The sequence below is a fragment of the Taudactylus pleione genome, unplaced genomic scaffold (assembly GCF_031769625.1).
Source record: "Taudactylus pleione unplaced genomic scaffold, aTauple2 ptg000242l, whole genome shotgun sequence".
NCBI lineage: Eukaryota > Metazoa > Chordata > Amphibia > Anura > Myobatrachidae > Taudactylus > Taudactylus pleione.
The window spans coordinates 8,469,822-8,484,641 of NW_028284644.1; the positions used below are offsets into that span (position 1 = coordinate 8,469,822).

At 42.4% G+C, this 14,820-nt stretch overlaps 1 protein-coding gene across 1 annotated transcript; it reads right to left on the reverse strand.

Annotated features, from left to right (window-relative positions):
* Positions 1-4,293: 4,293 nt before the first annotated feature.
* Positions 4,294-13,047, reverse strand: CCND3 (cyclin D3). Its single transcript, XM_088479628.1, has 5 exons — positions 12,853-13,047; positions 9,681-9,896; positions 6,169-6,328; positions 5,907-6,043; positions 4,294-4,401 (listed from the first exon to the last, which is right to left on the reverse strand). Exons 1-5 carry the CDS (start codon positions 13,045-13,047, stop codon positions 4,294-4,296), a joined length of 816 nt encoding a protein of 271 aa, XP_088335754.1.
* Positions 13,048-14,820: the final 1,773 nt, after the last annotated feature.

Here is a 14,820-nt window from a genome sequence, read left to right on the forward strand (position 1 = left end):
CAGGCTGTTATTGCCTGCAAAGATTTGCAACAAAGTATTAAAAAGTGAAAGTTAGATTTAGGATTGTTTAGTTTGTCCCATTACTTTTGGCCCCTTAAAAAGTGGGAGGCACATATAGAAACCGTTGTAATTCCTTCACCGTTCACCTGATTTGGATGTAATTACCCTCAAATTAAATCTGAAAGTCTGCAGTTAAATCACATCTTGTTTGTTTCATTTCAAAGCCATTGTGGTGGTGAATAGAGGACAAAATATGAAAATTCTGTCAATGTCCCAATATTTATGGACCTGACTGTATATTCACCACACTTGTGGGATCCTCAAGATGAAAACTTGCTTCTACAGTAGCTGGATAGATGATAAACCCTCCAGGTGTGAAACAGGTGCCAGCTCCCTGTTATAACCTCTGGATATTTCACAGTAAAGCCCTGCAGTTTTCCAGTCCTTAGCCTAATGCATTTCGGACATTGTGTCCTTCATCAGAGGCATGGTGACTGTGACTCCCAAACAACTTTCTATACCCACCCTGATATCTCAGAATGTCTTCAGTTCCTGCTTGTTCTTGGGGCATTTTCCCTTCAGTTTTGTCTTCATCAAGTGAAATGCATGCTCAAATTGGATTCATGTCAGGGGATTGACTTGGCCATTGCATAACATTCCAGTTTTTAGCCTTAAAAAACTCTTTGGTTGCTTTTGCAGTATTCTTCGGGTCATTGTACATCTGCACTGTGAAGCGTCGTCCAATGAGTTCTGAAGCATTTGACTGAATATGAGCATATAATATTGCCCGAAACACTTCAGAATTCATTCTGCTGCTTTTGTCAGCAGTCACATCATCAATAAATACAAGGGAACCAGTTCCATTGGCAGCCATACATGCCCACGCCATGACACTACCACCATCATGCTTCACTGATGAGGTGGTATGTTTTGGATCATGAGCAGTTCCTTTCCTTCTCCATACTCTTCTCTTCCCATCACTCTGGTACAAGTTGATCTTTGTCTCATCTGTCGATAGGATGTTGTTCCAGAACTGTAATGGCTTTGTTAGATGTTGTTTGGCAAACTCTAATCTGGTCTTCCTGTTTTTGTGGCTCACCAATGGTTTACATCTTGTGGTGAACCCTCTATATTCACTCTTGTGAAGTCTTCTCTTGATTGCTGACTTTGACACATATACACCTACCTCCTGGAGAGTGTTCTTGATTTGGCCAACTATTGTGAAGGGGTTTTTCTTCACCAGGGAAATAATTCTTCTGTCATCCACCACAGTTGTTTTCTGTGGTCTTCCGGGTCTTTTGGTGTTGCTGAGCTCTCCGGTGCGTTCTTTCTTTTTAAGAATGTTCCAAACAGTTGATTTGGCCACACCTAATGTTTTTGCTATCTCTCTGATGGGTTTGCTTTGATTTTTCAGCTTAATGATGGCTTGCTTCACTGATAGTGACAGCTCTTTGGATCTCATATTGACAGTCGACAGCAACTGATTCCAAATGCAAATGTCACACCTAGAATCAACTCCAGACCTTTTACCTGCTTAATTGATAATGAAATAATGAGGTAGTAGCCCACACCTGTCCTTGAAATAGCTTTTAAGTTGATAGTCCCATTACTTTTGCCCCTTAAAAAGTGGGAGGCACATATAGAAACCATTGTAATTCCTACACCGTTCACCTGATTTGGATGTAAGTACCCTCAAATTAAATCTGAACGTCTGCAGTTAAAGCACATCTTGTTTGTTTCATTTCAAAGCCATTGTGGTGGTGAATAGAGGCCAAAATATGAAAATTCTGTCAATGTCCCAATATTTATGCACCTGACTGTATATGTACATAGATATAGTTACATAAAATGCTGTTTCCTGAACCCTGGCTTTTTGAATCTCACCACTTGCTGTCACTGGTTAGGCAGGCTTCCCTGACCAACTTATACACATAAAACCCACATAGGTATGTATACATATATTCACAACAGATTATTTTACATTAAGCAAACTGTTATGCCGAATAACTCACTGTGAATAGACCTGTCTCCATGGATACAGCCAGCGATGTAGCAAATAAAGGGGTGTAGCCTCTCAGGGGCCCCAGGCCTCACCCTGCACTGTAACTCTCCTCACTGGGAGAAGGCGTGGACAAAGAGCATAACTTAGCTCTTAATAAACTTGCCTTAACCGGCAACAAACTAACTTCACCTCTGGGCATTAAAGCCAAGAGAGAAGCTGATCGCTCTCGGCTGGCTCTCACTGCTAATGACAGCCGCGGCAAAGGGTTGCTGTGTCCCTGCACAGAGAGTATAGGGATCATCCCTGCAAGTCTTGCCAGTACTGCTGTACAGTCCCCCTTAGAGGGAGAATGCCGTAGGGACCCCCAACTATATGCGCAGTAGCCCCGCCCCCCTCTTTAACGCTAGCACTCAGAGTAGAAAATCTATGCCGCGATTAGAGATGGGGACATTATAAAATAAGGACCAAGGTGGCTGCATTAGCCTGCTGAACTATTGCAGCTCCACTACACAATGCAAGCGGGGGAGGACGGAGGGGCCGCAGATCTATCTCAGTCCCCTGCTAATCGGGGGAAGAGATTTATACTTACCACTGCCGGCGATCAGGTCTGCGGCTAGGCAGGGGGTAGCATGGTCACAGCTTCTATAGTAAGCTGCGGCGTGTACCTCCCTGAGCTACTGCCAGGGTGCCTGGGACCTGGACACACACTCTTTATTAGTGGTGGCGGGTCTCCTGATGCCTCCATGTAGCAGGCTGACAGATGCAGTTCTCTGTCAGCCTGTCCTCAACGCTGTGTAAAAGCTATAAAATAAAGTTAAAATAACTAAGTGGGGGCTGGAGCTCAGCCCCATGTGACCGGCTCTCTCGGGCACATTTCTAAAATTGGGGCTTCTGGGGATAGAGGGGGAGGAGTCACTCACACTTAAAGAATTAAAGTGTCAACTTCTCTCATACACCTGTCTATACCCAGTGTCTAGATCTCCAGTGTCCCCTGGTGGATGAAGGAGAAAAGCTGTTACTATAAGCCAGATTTATGCTTTCTTTAAAATAAACTCTTCACATGCCTCACTCACACAAAGGCAAAATAATTCACTAACAGAAAAGGAGAACTTTTTTTAATAGCAAGGTTGTACATGCTTACAGAAACATTCAGTTACACGTACATGCTATTCTATGAAAAACAACTATCATGCACTGAGGTAACATAAACAGAACAAAAGGGAATCATGTTTTATGACACGTATGAAAATGTATAAACTATACTAACATTTCTGACATGGTAAGAGACCAGGAAAGCGAGTAACCTTAGGTTAGCCCAACAAGGACAAAGTACTATATTTACCAATATGGTTTGTGTAGCTGTTAATATATAATATAATAAAGGATATCCATAATAGATGGAGAAAGATGGTTAGTTGGGCATTTATACCAGCTACTAAGAAATCTGTGAAATTTAAAGTGGAACTTTAGTAAGTAACGTAGGGCCACAGCACATCCAACTCTGATGGGTTTTTCCTTCTTCCATGTGTGATACAGCCACTTTTGAACTTTGTAAACACTTTTCAAGATATACAATAAAGTAGATGGCTACATGTTGTTGTTTTTTTTAAAGCTGAAAACGAGATTGTTTATTTATCACTTAGCTCTGAAAGGGTAAAGGTCAATAACCTGTGACCATTTGTATGATAGCTAACTGCATTGCTGCTACGTTGCTCACAGCTAACTTGCCAAACCTTTATGTTACCATCTCGTATTATTGACTTTTAATAAATGTGACTTGGTGAACTTCTAACATATTTAATAGAATCTCTGTAGATGTCTGACCCTTGGAATGGAGAACTCCATCCAAAATGTAGTTTCATAAGATTGGAAACAGCAGAAGGTGGAGACACATTAACTCCATATGGTAAAATGGTGTGTTTTTATAAAGAAATCCTTTCACTCCAGCAGAACTGATACCTAATGGTCCAAAGATGCTTAATACTGCTAAGGGATAACCAGTATTAAACATTCAGTGATTGTGTTGATCTATTGCAAAAACAAAATAAAACAAGGTGGGGGTGAGCAGGAGGACCAATCACAAGCAGCATCAAGAGTTTGCGGCTTATCATGTTCCCACCTGCTCACACTTCCTCTCTACTTTGAAGTTTTGAACACCTTTCATTTGCAGAGTACCAGGAAATCAGCTAGGGGTGCGTAGGTAAAATCTTTTACGTTGTGGTAGCACAGTTGTAAGTTGCTGAGGTTCAGTTTAAGAGCCCATGTTTATCATTATCTAAATCTATGATATCTTAAAGTATCTGCATAGGTGTATTGGCCTCAGAGTCGCAGATTAATGGTCTCCATGCATCTTCAGACAGAGCAGATTCAATCATATTTTGGCAGTCCAGCAGCTCATCCTGTGGAAAGTGTTAGTGAAACATTAGTGATTAACCACTGCTTGATATTCACACTAATGCTAATACAATTTTCAAGGAGTGTTTGAATAGGCTGAGTGTTTGCATTCAGTCTTCAACTTCCCCTTATCATATAATGGGAGTGTAGCAGCAAAGACTGGGACAATTAAGAAAACTGTGCCACTGATAACTACAAAAGGTGGAGGTGCCCATTTAAAACAATCTGATTAATGTCATAATTTTCTAAACTTCTAGAAACATGACATTATTGTTATCTTACTGTTTTTAAGTAGCTAGCTGTAGAATAGTTAGCCTGATTCCAAGATTTATGCAATGCCGATATTTACGCAGATCGAATGATTGCTTGCCGTTCCACATGCTGCACGGCGCAGGGATTGTATTGTGATCACGCTCGCACAGAGGATTAAATTGCAAAATGAATGACAGGAAGTCAGAGCTTGGGGAAGGAAACGGGGGTGGCTAGGCACACGCAGGCGTGTCTGTTACCGTTTAAACTCTTTCATGGGCGTGTATAAATTTGCCATTGCGATCTCCTTTGCAGCATGAGAGCTCTGTGTGCCAGGAGAGACAGTTTTTGAGGCAGGTCAGACTTGACTTAAAAGCTGCATAGTTGGCAGATTTGCATTGAGGTTACCGATGTTTACGCTGTTGGACAGATATGAGAAGGCAGCAGTGGGCATCCCTATGCTCAGCTAAGCTTTGGAAGGCATTAGCAAATTTTAGAAAATGCGATCCGTAAGACATTGCAGTTGCAATAACATTAGCGTAAATCTCGGATCAGGCCCAGTGTTCAGACATGTTCCCCAGAGTATTTTAGAGGCAATCATTGGTATAATACTGCTTATGTTAGTTAGAGCCCAAGCAATGTCATGATTATAGAGAAGAATGTAGGCAAAGAGAAATCACATAAATTTAAAGCAGGCCATACACCTGAATTAGTTTGCTGTTTGGAATGAAAATGTGGTAATATATGGGAGCAAATGAAAATCAACTATTTGCTCCCAAACACTGAAAAACGGACAGAAACGGTTGTTGTTAAATTAGCCCAGTGGTTCTCAAACTCGGTCCTCAGGACCCCACACAGCTCACATTTTCCAGGTCACCCAGCAGGTGCACAGGTGTATTCATTACTCACTGACACATTTTGAAGATCCAAAGGTGGAGCTAATTATTTCACTTGTGATTCTGTGAGGAGACCTGCAAAAGATTCACTTTTTGGGGCCCTGAGGACAGAGTTTGAGAACCTTTGATCTGATTTAACCAATTTGTCTAAACGACTGGTTTTGTCCATTTTCCAGCGTTTGGGAGGAAATGGTTGATTGTCATATGCTCACATACATCACCATACTTTTGTTCCAACCAGCCAACTGGATGGTTGGTTGGACAGATAATGTTAAAGTGCATGACAGCTTCAGAATCAGGTTGTACAGAAGGGGTATAACATTAATACATTAATTGAAGGTCATGCATCCAACAGTGTTACTCACTGTAGCTGCATCAATCAGTGCTGCCAGAAACGTAATCATCTCCTCTCCAGGGTGTCGAAGCAGACCCAAACTGAACATTGCTTTTGCTACACAGGCTGCAGTGATCATGGAAGGAGCATAAACTGAGACATTACAATCTGTGGCAAAATAGCAAGGACAACATTTGTTACAATGGGATCAGAATTAATATTGCTTACATGTTTGCCACTAGGTATGACTGCAGCAGATGCAAAACTAGAATGTGATGGTGGTAGCTACATACCGACTGAGCAAAGTGTGAGAAACGTCTGAGAGTATCTCCGTAGTAAGGCACGCCTCTCAGTGGCCAATGCTATCCTCTCCAAAATCTGGTCAAGGAAGTCGTGTGATATTATTACTGCTAAGTCCCAGTGCAGGTGACCAACAATGAAGATTTCCCATTCCTGAGGCAGAGAATACAATGATAAACATTCTCAAAAGCTTTTTGCTAATAGACCAAGGGCCTAATTCAATTAGCTGCGAAAAGTGACGTTTGGAGAAAAGTTTTCGCTGATTTGCGCTTTTCAAAGTATCTCCGTATTCACTTCCCCGGAGTTTTCGCCTAGGCAAAAACTTCAAAGGCAAAAACAGGAGAAAAGAAGTGCAAAATCCAAATTATGGATTACAAATGTAGATACTTGGGGACTGATTCAGAGCCGCTCGTAAGTGGCCGCTCGTTCGCTCCGAGCGATGTTCGCGCATCTGCGCATGCGTTTTAGTACGCATGCGCGAACCAGTCAGTTCGGCCGAAAATCGTGCGGATGCCTGCTAATTTGAGTGACAGAATGAGGCATTTGTGGGTGGTAACAGGGGAAGGTGCTAGAAAACGGGAGTGGAGATCCGAACACAGGCGTGCCAAAAGGTCAAAACGGGCGTTTTAAGGGTGTGCATAATTAACAAAGCAGCGTCATCGACCACGTCACTTGGTTGTTTCTTAGCCTGAGCCGTTCGCATGATTGTGGTAGGAAAATCCAACCACAAGCACTGCGAGCAGTTCAGACGCCTTTCGATGTACTCGATTAATCTAATAAATAGCGGAGATGACGTATGATGCGAGCGGCCAGGGGGCGTTTTTTACAAAAAAACGTCTGCATGTTTTGTTCGCTCGTTCAGACATAGAGGCGTCAACAGACCGCAAAGATTGAACGGTCAATTTAAATAGCCAGCCCCTTTTTCTGGACGAGCGAGCGCAAATAGCGTCCGGCTCTGAATCAGGCCCTTGGTTCAGAACCCTTTGTACCCCCACCTCCCAATGACTAATTGGTCAAAACAAATTAAAAAAAATATCTTAATTCAAAACAGACATGTCATTTTTGGGGAAAAAATTTAAAAAGTGTTTAAAAATGGGTAAAAAGTGGTGAGTCTGATATTTTGGGGGACTATATGAATGAGACAGGTGTTTTTGAGATTGCAGGGGGCTGCAGCAGTAGTATTTTTGAAAAGTATTTTTTATATCTTCATTTTCTAGACATCAATATATACTAGTACCCAACTTCATGTACCCCAAATTTAATTACGGTACTTATTTTTCAAAAAACCATTGCTTTCTCTAATTTTTCCACACATATGCAAATATGCATATAACAGCCCTTTGCCTCAATATAAGTTTACTAAATACCTTTATTAGGGCTACTACTACTATTCTATATTGATTCCCAGGGTCACTGGAGCTTATTATGGGGTACAGACTGATTTCCCCCCAAAATGTCCTTTTCGCAAGTTTTGCTTTGTAAAACATTCGCCTATGCGCGTTTTGGCTTGTTTTACACTTGAATAGGGCGCAAAGATGGGACGCGCATGGAGAAAACATTGCGTCAAAACAGGCGGATGAGGTGAAATCATTCTGCTTTTCGCCAGATGGCACTTTTCGCGGCTAATTGAATTTGACCCCATGACTCGTAGACGTCATGATTGCCACGAATTGAAGGTAGGGTAGTAATCCAATTCAGGATAAATATTTAAAAATAGACTACCTAAAAGCAAATTATTGGTATTTTGAAGATGAAGAGTTACAATAATTTGTAAACATTCAGCACTTATCTGTCAATTGGGATCAGAATCATTGAGCACTATGGAAATGCGATCACCATGCACACAGCACTCATGAATGCTAATTGCTGTATTTCCTTCGGTTCACTATAATGCCATAAGTAATATGCTTCAATCATCTAAATTTAAATTACATGAATGCTGGATTCAGCATGCGGTGCCACATAGCTTAGGCACTGACTACGAACTGGAGTCCGAATAAGACCCCGTAGGACCCTCTGCAAGATACTGTTTTGCTTCCCCTTTCTGCTCTACATTTGTAAACAAAATCCGTTCCCATCAGTCCCACTGACTAGGCCATAGGTGAGAGCATAGGCTGCATTATGTATTATCTGGCACTGCCAGGAGTACTTCAAATATTTGTGTATGTTGCCTTTGTTTTCATACTGGTTACAACTAGGCAACTTACATTAATATCGATTTCTATGGTATGTTTCATGAAATGAGCAGCACACTGATTTATTTTCCAAGCAAGTTAGGAACTTAGAGCATCCTGGTTACTTACATAGAGCTTTACCCTAAAAAACACATTTGTCACCTATTTGGAAAAAGAAATACTAAACACACACACAAAACAGTTATAGTGATGTGATACAATAGGCACTCTCCATTCTAAGGGCCGTATTCAATTAGCCGCGATAAGCCGTTTTCAGCGAAAAGTTTCTGTCGATTATGTCATTTCGCTAGGCGAGAACTTATCCCCACATTCAATTCCAAAGACTTTTCGCTGGTGCGAAAAGTCTGCGCCTTGTAACCAGCGGGAAAGATTCGCAAAGTTGCGGGAACACCCCTGCAGCCTTGGGACAGTCCCCCAAAGATAAACTGCGTCAAAAAAAGTTTAAAAAAAAACTTTACATCACTCCAAAAGAATACTTTGTTTTGGGGGCAAAAAAGTTCAAAGTTGGGGAACAAAGTTAAAAACTAGTGAAATAGTCTCCAGGGGGTCCCCCAAGTATGCCCCAGGTAGTTGTTTTGATTGCAGGTGATTGCTGAAGGTATGTTTTTTATGCTTTGTAAATCCTCACTTTAGCAATTTTTAACCATGCTTGCACCCATTTTCATGTACCCCAAATTTGCTGGGACTACTTATTTTTGCAAAAAAAACCTGGTAAATGCTATTCTTCACCACTTGTGCAAAGACGCTAAATAGCAGCTCTTGAGAGCATTTAAGCGCAAATTCATTCAGCAAGGCTATTCGGGGGTATCCATAGTGATCCCCCATGTCAGTGCATCTTTTGGGGGGGGTGTCAGGCTGATTTACCCAAATCTGACAGCACTTTTCGTCTGTTAGTTTCGCCGGGACGCATTTACTCGTCCTTTGGAACTGAATAGGGCAAAAAGCGGCCGCGCACACGAAAAGTGTTTTCTCCAAAAACACGCGATGTAGGAGGAAAGTCCGGCAGGTGACAAGGACGGGATTTTTCGCGGCTAATTGAATATGCCCCTAAGTTGTAGACAGGATCAGCACACGTGTTATGTAGATGAAGAACTGTATATTTATCTCCATGTCAATCAGAATTATGCACTTGAGGAAAATCACTGAAACCGACGTTGGGCCCTGACAAGTGATGTCTGAAAACGTTGATATAGAGAAATTTGTATATTTTCGTTTTAGTTTTTATACCTCGGCTGCACAGTTCTTTCCCTTCATGAATAGTATAAAAGCATACACGACATAAACTTATATGAAAAGATACTGTATAATACCCTTATTTGGTGACAGGGCACAGAGCAAGCCGTGTAGTATTCCAACATCTCAACGGACAATGGCACCCTATCCCTCATCTTAGATGCCAACAGAACACACACTGTGCCTAGTAACTGGAGTTTTTGTTTTTCCACTGGAAACAAGGACAGGCATGTTCGTATGTAGCTCATAGCAAGGGGAAAGACCCCCTCTTCACATCGCTGGTGTTCACACACCTACAGTAGGTATCAAAGGACAAGAGAAAAAAAACAAATGAGAACATTTTCAAGACACATAAGGTCCACAGAAATAAGAGAAAATAATAATTTTATTGATAAAACGATACAATTTTGAAACAAACTTGATCATATGCTATACTTAGGGCTCTATGCTTAGTCTTTTCACTGCTTTGGGCCATTTATCAAATGGTTAACATTAGAGATTTCTCCTGCCCTTAACCCACTTACTGTCAATTACCTCCATCTCCAAAGACCATATAGGGACGGTGGCTTAAACAGTATTTATGAAGTGATAAGGTCCCCATTGCCAGCAATAGGTACCCAGTGAAGCCATTCCAGCTTCAGCTAAGTCGTAACAACTTTGATAAATTCCCGCCAGGCTGTAGAGCTATGTGCAGTAGCAGACGGCTGGAGCACATTTGACATTAGCCCATCTCCAGCAGTGTTAGGCTGTTGGCAACACAGAAGACAACGCTGAGGAACAAAAAATCATTCGACCTTCCTGAACAAGTAATGGTATAATAGTATCACTGTGAGATGCAGAGACACTAAAAACAAATTAATATTTTTTTTTAAAAACAACATTTTATTAAAGGTATACAGCATATGCATATTGTTATACATTGGTATTTCAACAATATATAGCATTAACATTTCCAAAAATATCATAAAGCCTTATAGTAGACAAAATAATATTTTTTAATGATAAACAGAGCCCCAACCACTTGTCCAATGTGACTTAGGGGCCTATGTAGTAATAATGAAAATATCCCCACTATGTACTAAGGAAAACTCACAGGGACATCGGTTGCGATAACCGCTCTACCTGCGAGTTAAATCCCTGGCATTTTGTAGGAGTCTTGTGGAAGACTTCTCCGAGGAAAGCTGACACTGCGCATGTGCACAGTGTCAGTTTCCAACACCAGCCAGAGACTGCGGGAGAGAGATCGTAAGATCTCTCTCATGCTTTTAAGCCTCCATAGCCTTAAAGCGGTTTGATGGTGTAAACTAAAGGGGCCAAACAGTGGCACATAGGGGTCAGATCGTAGTTCCCACTAATATAATGGGGATTGCGGTCTGCGGTGCTTATTAACACTGCCAGAGATCTCTGTGAAATCACGTGCATTGTGCAATTAGTGCATAGCAACAATTCAGTTATGCAAAAACTGCAGTTTCTACATAATTTTATGAAAAAATAGGCCCCTAAGAAACTCTCAAGGACTAATGTCAACTTTTATCACTATTCATTTAATTATTTCGCTATACTGACAATTTTCCAATCCCAAGTAACTATTTGGACAAATTCATAATTGAGGAGGGCTAGAGATAGAAAAGGGGGGGTATTTATCAATTCTTGGGTTTTTGGCCCAATAATTATACATACTTTCTATTCGCGGCAATAAGAAATTATGTACTGCCCGAATGTACTAATATATATATGCAGGGATAGAGGCTCTAAGGGGTCCCTGCGATGTGTAAGGTGAAGTGATCGCTAATGACAGGGCCGTATTAAGGTCTGTGTGAGCCCCTGGGCAACAAACTTGTGATGGCCTCTATCAGTAAAATTATCAATATACATATATATATATATATATATATATATATGAGGTCTGTCTAAAAAGTTTGAATGGTCTGATAGAACTGTATGCAACGCTTGCAACAAGGTCGCTCATGCGCGCTGACATGCATGGACATGTCTGGACCTGCCCCGAGTCAGGGTTTGCCCGAGGCCGCCACCGCACTGCCATTGCATTCATTTGAACAGTGTCCAGAGCAGTGTACGTCGAACAGCAATGGAGCAACAACACATTAAGTTCTGCTTCAAATTAGGTAAATCGGCGACGGAGACGCACGAAATGTTGGTGAAAGTGTACGGGCAGGATGCTGTGAGTAGAAAATGTGTGTAGGATTGGTTTGCATGCTCCATCACAGTCAGTGATTGTAGTGAAGCTCCTCTGCGGCCATAGTTGTAAGGGAACAGATGACTGCCAAGGAGGACCACAGCAGACAGTTAAATGCTGTACTCATGTTTTAGTAGTAGTGGCCGGGGGCCGGAGACTGTGTGTGGGGTCCTGGGGCTACCGCCCATGCCACCCCGCCTATAATCCAGCCCTGAGATAATTGAGATAATTTCACTTCTCAATCAACACGCTGCAGTTTGCAATGGCCATTGCAGGGGAGGTACTTTTGGCAATCTGTAGCCAATAGGCTACAGCAGGTAACGCCATTCCAGAGCTTTCCGACAGCCTAGCAGCCCCGACAGAAATGGGAGCTGCTTTTGCTGGCATAAATGGCGGGACTGCTGCAGGTATCGGCTATATCTGTTATGGTCCCTCCACGCTGCATTCGGGGAAACCCATAAATAACCCCAAAAACCTCACAAATATTATTTAATAAATAGGTGAAAGAGAAAGAGGGAGGGAGGGGGAGAGAAGGTCCCATTTATCAGTGTATTTGAGGTATAAGCAAATAGTAAGTATCCCTTGTATGTATTAAGGAGGGACCACAGCAGGTATGTGATGTCTCCATTCCCGCAGGAAGCCGCATAACCCATAGGTTTCTACGGAGGATGCAATGCAGCCAAGTTTACCAATATCCGGAATGCAATGCATTCCAGATATTGGCCCCCGCAGCTAACGCCATCCGAAGACGGTGTTAGCATCTGTAGCCTATGGGCTACACCGCGCATAATTAGCCGGCTGAGGGATCCGCTGGAACCCTTCTCCGGCTACGGCGGCTGTGCATGTGCAGTCCGCGGGACTGCGCAAACGCACATGCACAGCAGCCCCTGCACTAGCCTGCAGCTCGCTCTCTCTCTAGAGAAAGAGAGAGAGAGAGAATTGGTACAGTGGATAGTTATATCGCAGGGACATCAGACTCGTGTGCTACCAGATTATGCATTCTGATCAGCATGACCTCCAAACATGCTTCAATCCGTACTCGGGGATTCTACCTCCATCAGCCAGGTTGCCAGCAGCTTCCGCATCTCCAATGTTACTTCTGGCTGATGGCAGTTGCCACTTTGCGCTTTTTGCCGCCTTTCGTGAGCTAAAAGGTTCCATAGAACGCGGGGATCTCTTAGTAGCTGCGGGTCTGGCACAGCCCGGGCAGACGGCAGCGTGCTGCTGTTCCCACCCAGAAGCTCCATAGCTACTGTACCACTGATTCTGCAGTCTCTCTTCCTGCGAAGAGCCGGGGAAGAGCGGGCTGTTTATCTAGCCGACCTAACATATGGGCGTGGTATGTCTGAGAGACAGACAGATCAGATTATCCTCATATGATGATATTGGCTTTCTGGTTTGCAACTGAATTACTCATTTTCTTTCAGTCCATTTTGATATTGAATCAATATTTATATGCAGTTATGTTCTAGAACTGCCTAAATGAGTTGCCCCTTTGGGGACTCACAATGTAAGCTAGTAATAGAAATGTAATATCTTAGTGTTTACTTGAACCTATTGTTCTATAAGTATTTGAAGTGTGTTTGACTAAATATATGAAATGCAGGGTGGTAAGGAAGGGCAGTGCCAGCAGTGCAGCCCCCAAGGCCATAAGACAGAGGAGGCATCATCTCACCAAAATAGCACCAGACTGGTCGTTTTGCTAACACAGAGATGCCATTATGGGGGGAGTTCAGTTAGCTACAGGAACCCCACATGGTACTGAAAAGAGGCAACATTTTTCCCTGGAGCTGCAGTTTCTGCATCTTAACACGTGGAGAAACCTATTGATTCTGCATTTTACACGGAATCAATGGGTTAGCATGCGTATGCCTATGGCATACACATGCCTACCCTCCAACATGGCCCGTTCCATTAGGTACAACCCATTGAAAGCTCCTGGACTTCCCACCTAATGTATAATTGCAGACGCCTATGTTGAACTAGTTAATAGATGAGACAGGTGTTTCACCACAGGTGGCTGCAATCATGAATTAAGAAGGGAAGTCCAGGAGCAGAGCATTTTGTACCTAATGGAACGGGTCATGTTGGAGGGTCTGCACATGCCTATGCGCCCTACTCTCAGAGTAGGGTTCACAGTCTTTCATCAACAGAGGCCTCTCCTTGCAAATTACACAAATATCATGGTGTTGCTTGTATAGCTAAAACATTTAGGGGGTATTTATCAAAGCCGGGAGAGAGATGATATTGTGAGAGATAAAGTACTAACCAATCACCTTCCAATTTACATTTTGCAGGCTGTATTTAAAAAAATGATAGCTAGGAGCTGATTAGTTGGTAATTTATTTGTTACAATTTTCTCTCTCTCCCAGCTTTGATAAATAACCCCCCTAATCTGGCAAGCAGGATCAAAGAATGGCCTAGTCAAGCAGTAAGGTAACCATTACCACTTTGTACCAGTATTTGTGATACTTTTTTTTAAAATAAATTGTGGCAATAAGTTCTTTTTTTTAAGTCGTGATTAGCAGCAACAAAGAAAATTCTCTGTAAAGGATATCTTCGTGTTAAATAATAAAAAAACTTTTTTCAGAACTTGATGGACGCCACTCTGAACTTTAAAAAAAATTTTTTTTCAGAACTTAATGAACGCCACTCTGAGATGGCGTTCAGCCCCCGATAATCTTCACAGCTACTGTTTACATGGCAGCCTGTGAGGATCTACATGGCAGCCACAGCAGAGGGATCTATTCAAGTAATATTTGGCAAATATTTGTACTGCTGACAATCACGATAATCGTACAGTCATTCCTCGTCCCCTTTAGTGCCTACAATGAACGATATGTCATTCAGTGCAGGAACCTTACCTCATCCCTGAACATGGCCAATCTGTCGTTATCGGCAGATTGACCGGCATGTTCAGGCGATGATTGATGTCGAAAACGACCAGCGAGAGCGCGCATCGCTGGTCATTATCGTTCAATCACTCTGTTTAATTGGCAAGTGGATACGCGGCTTTAGAG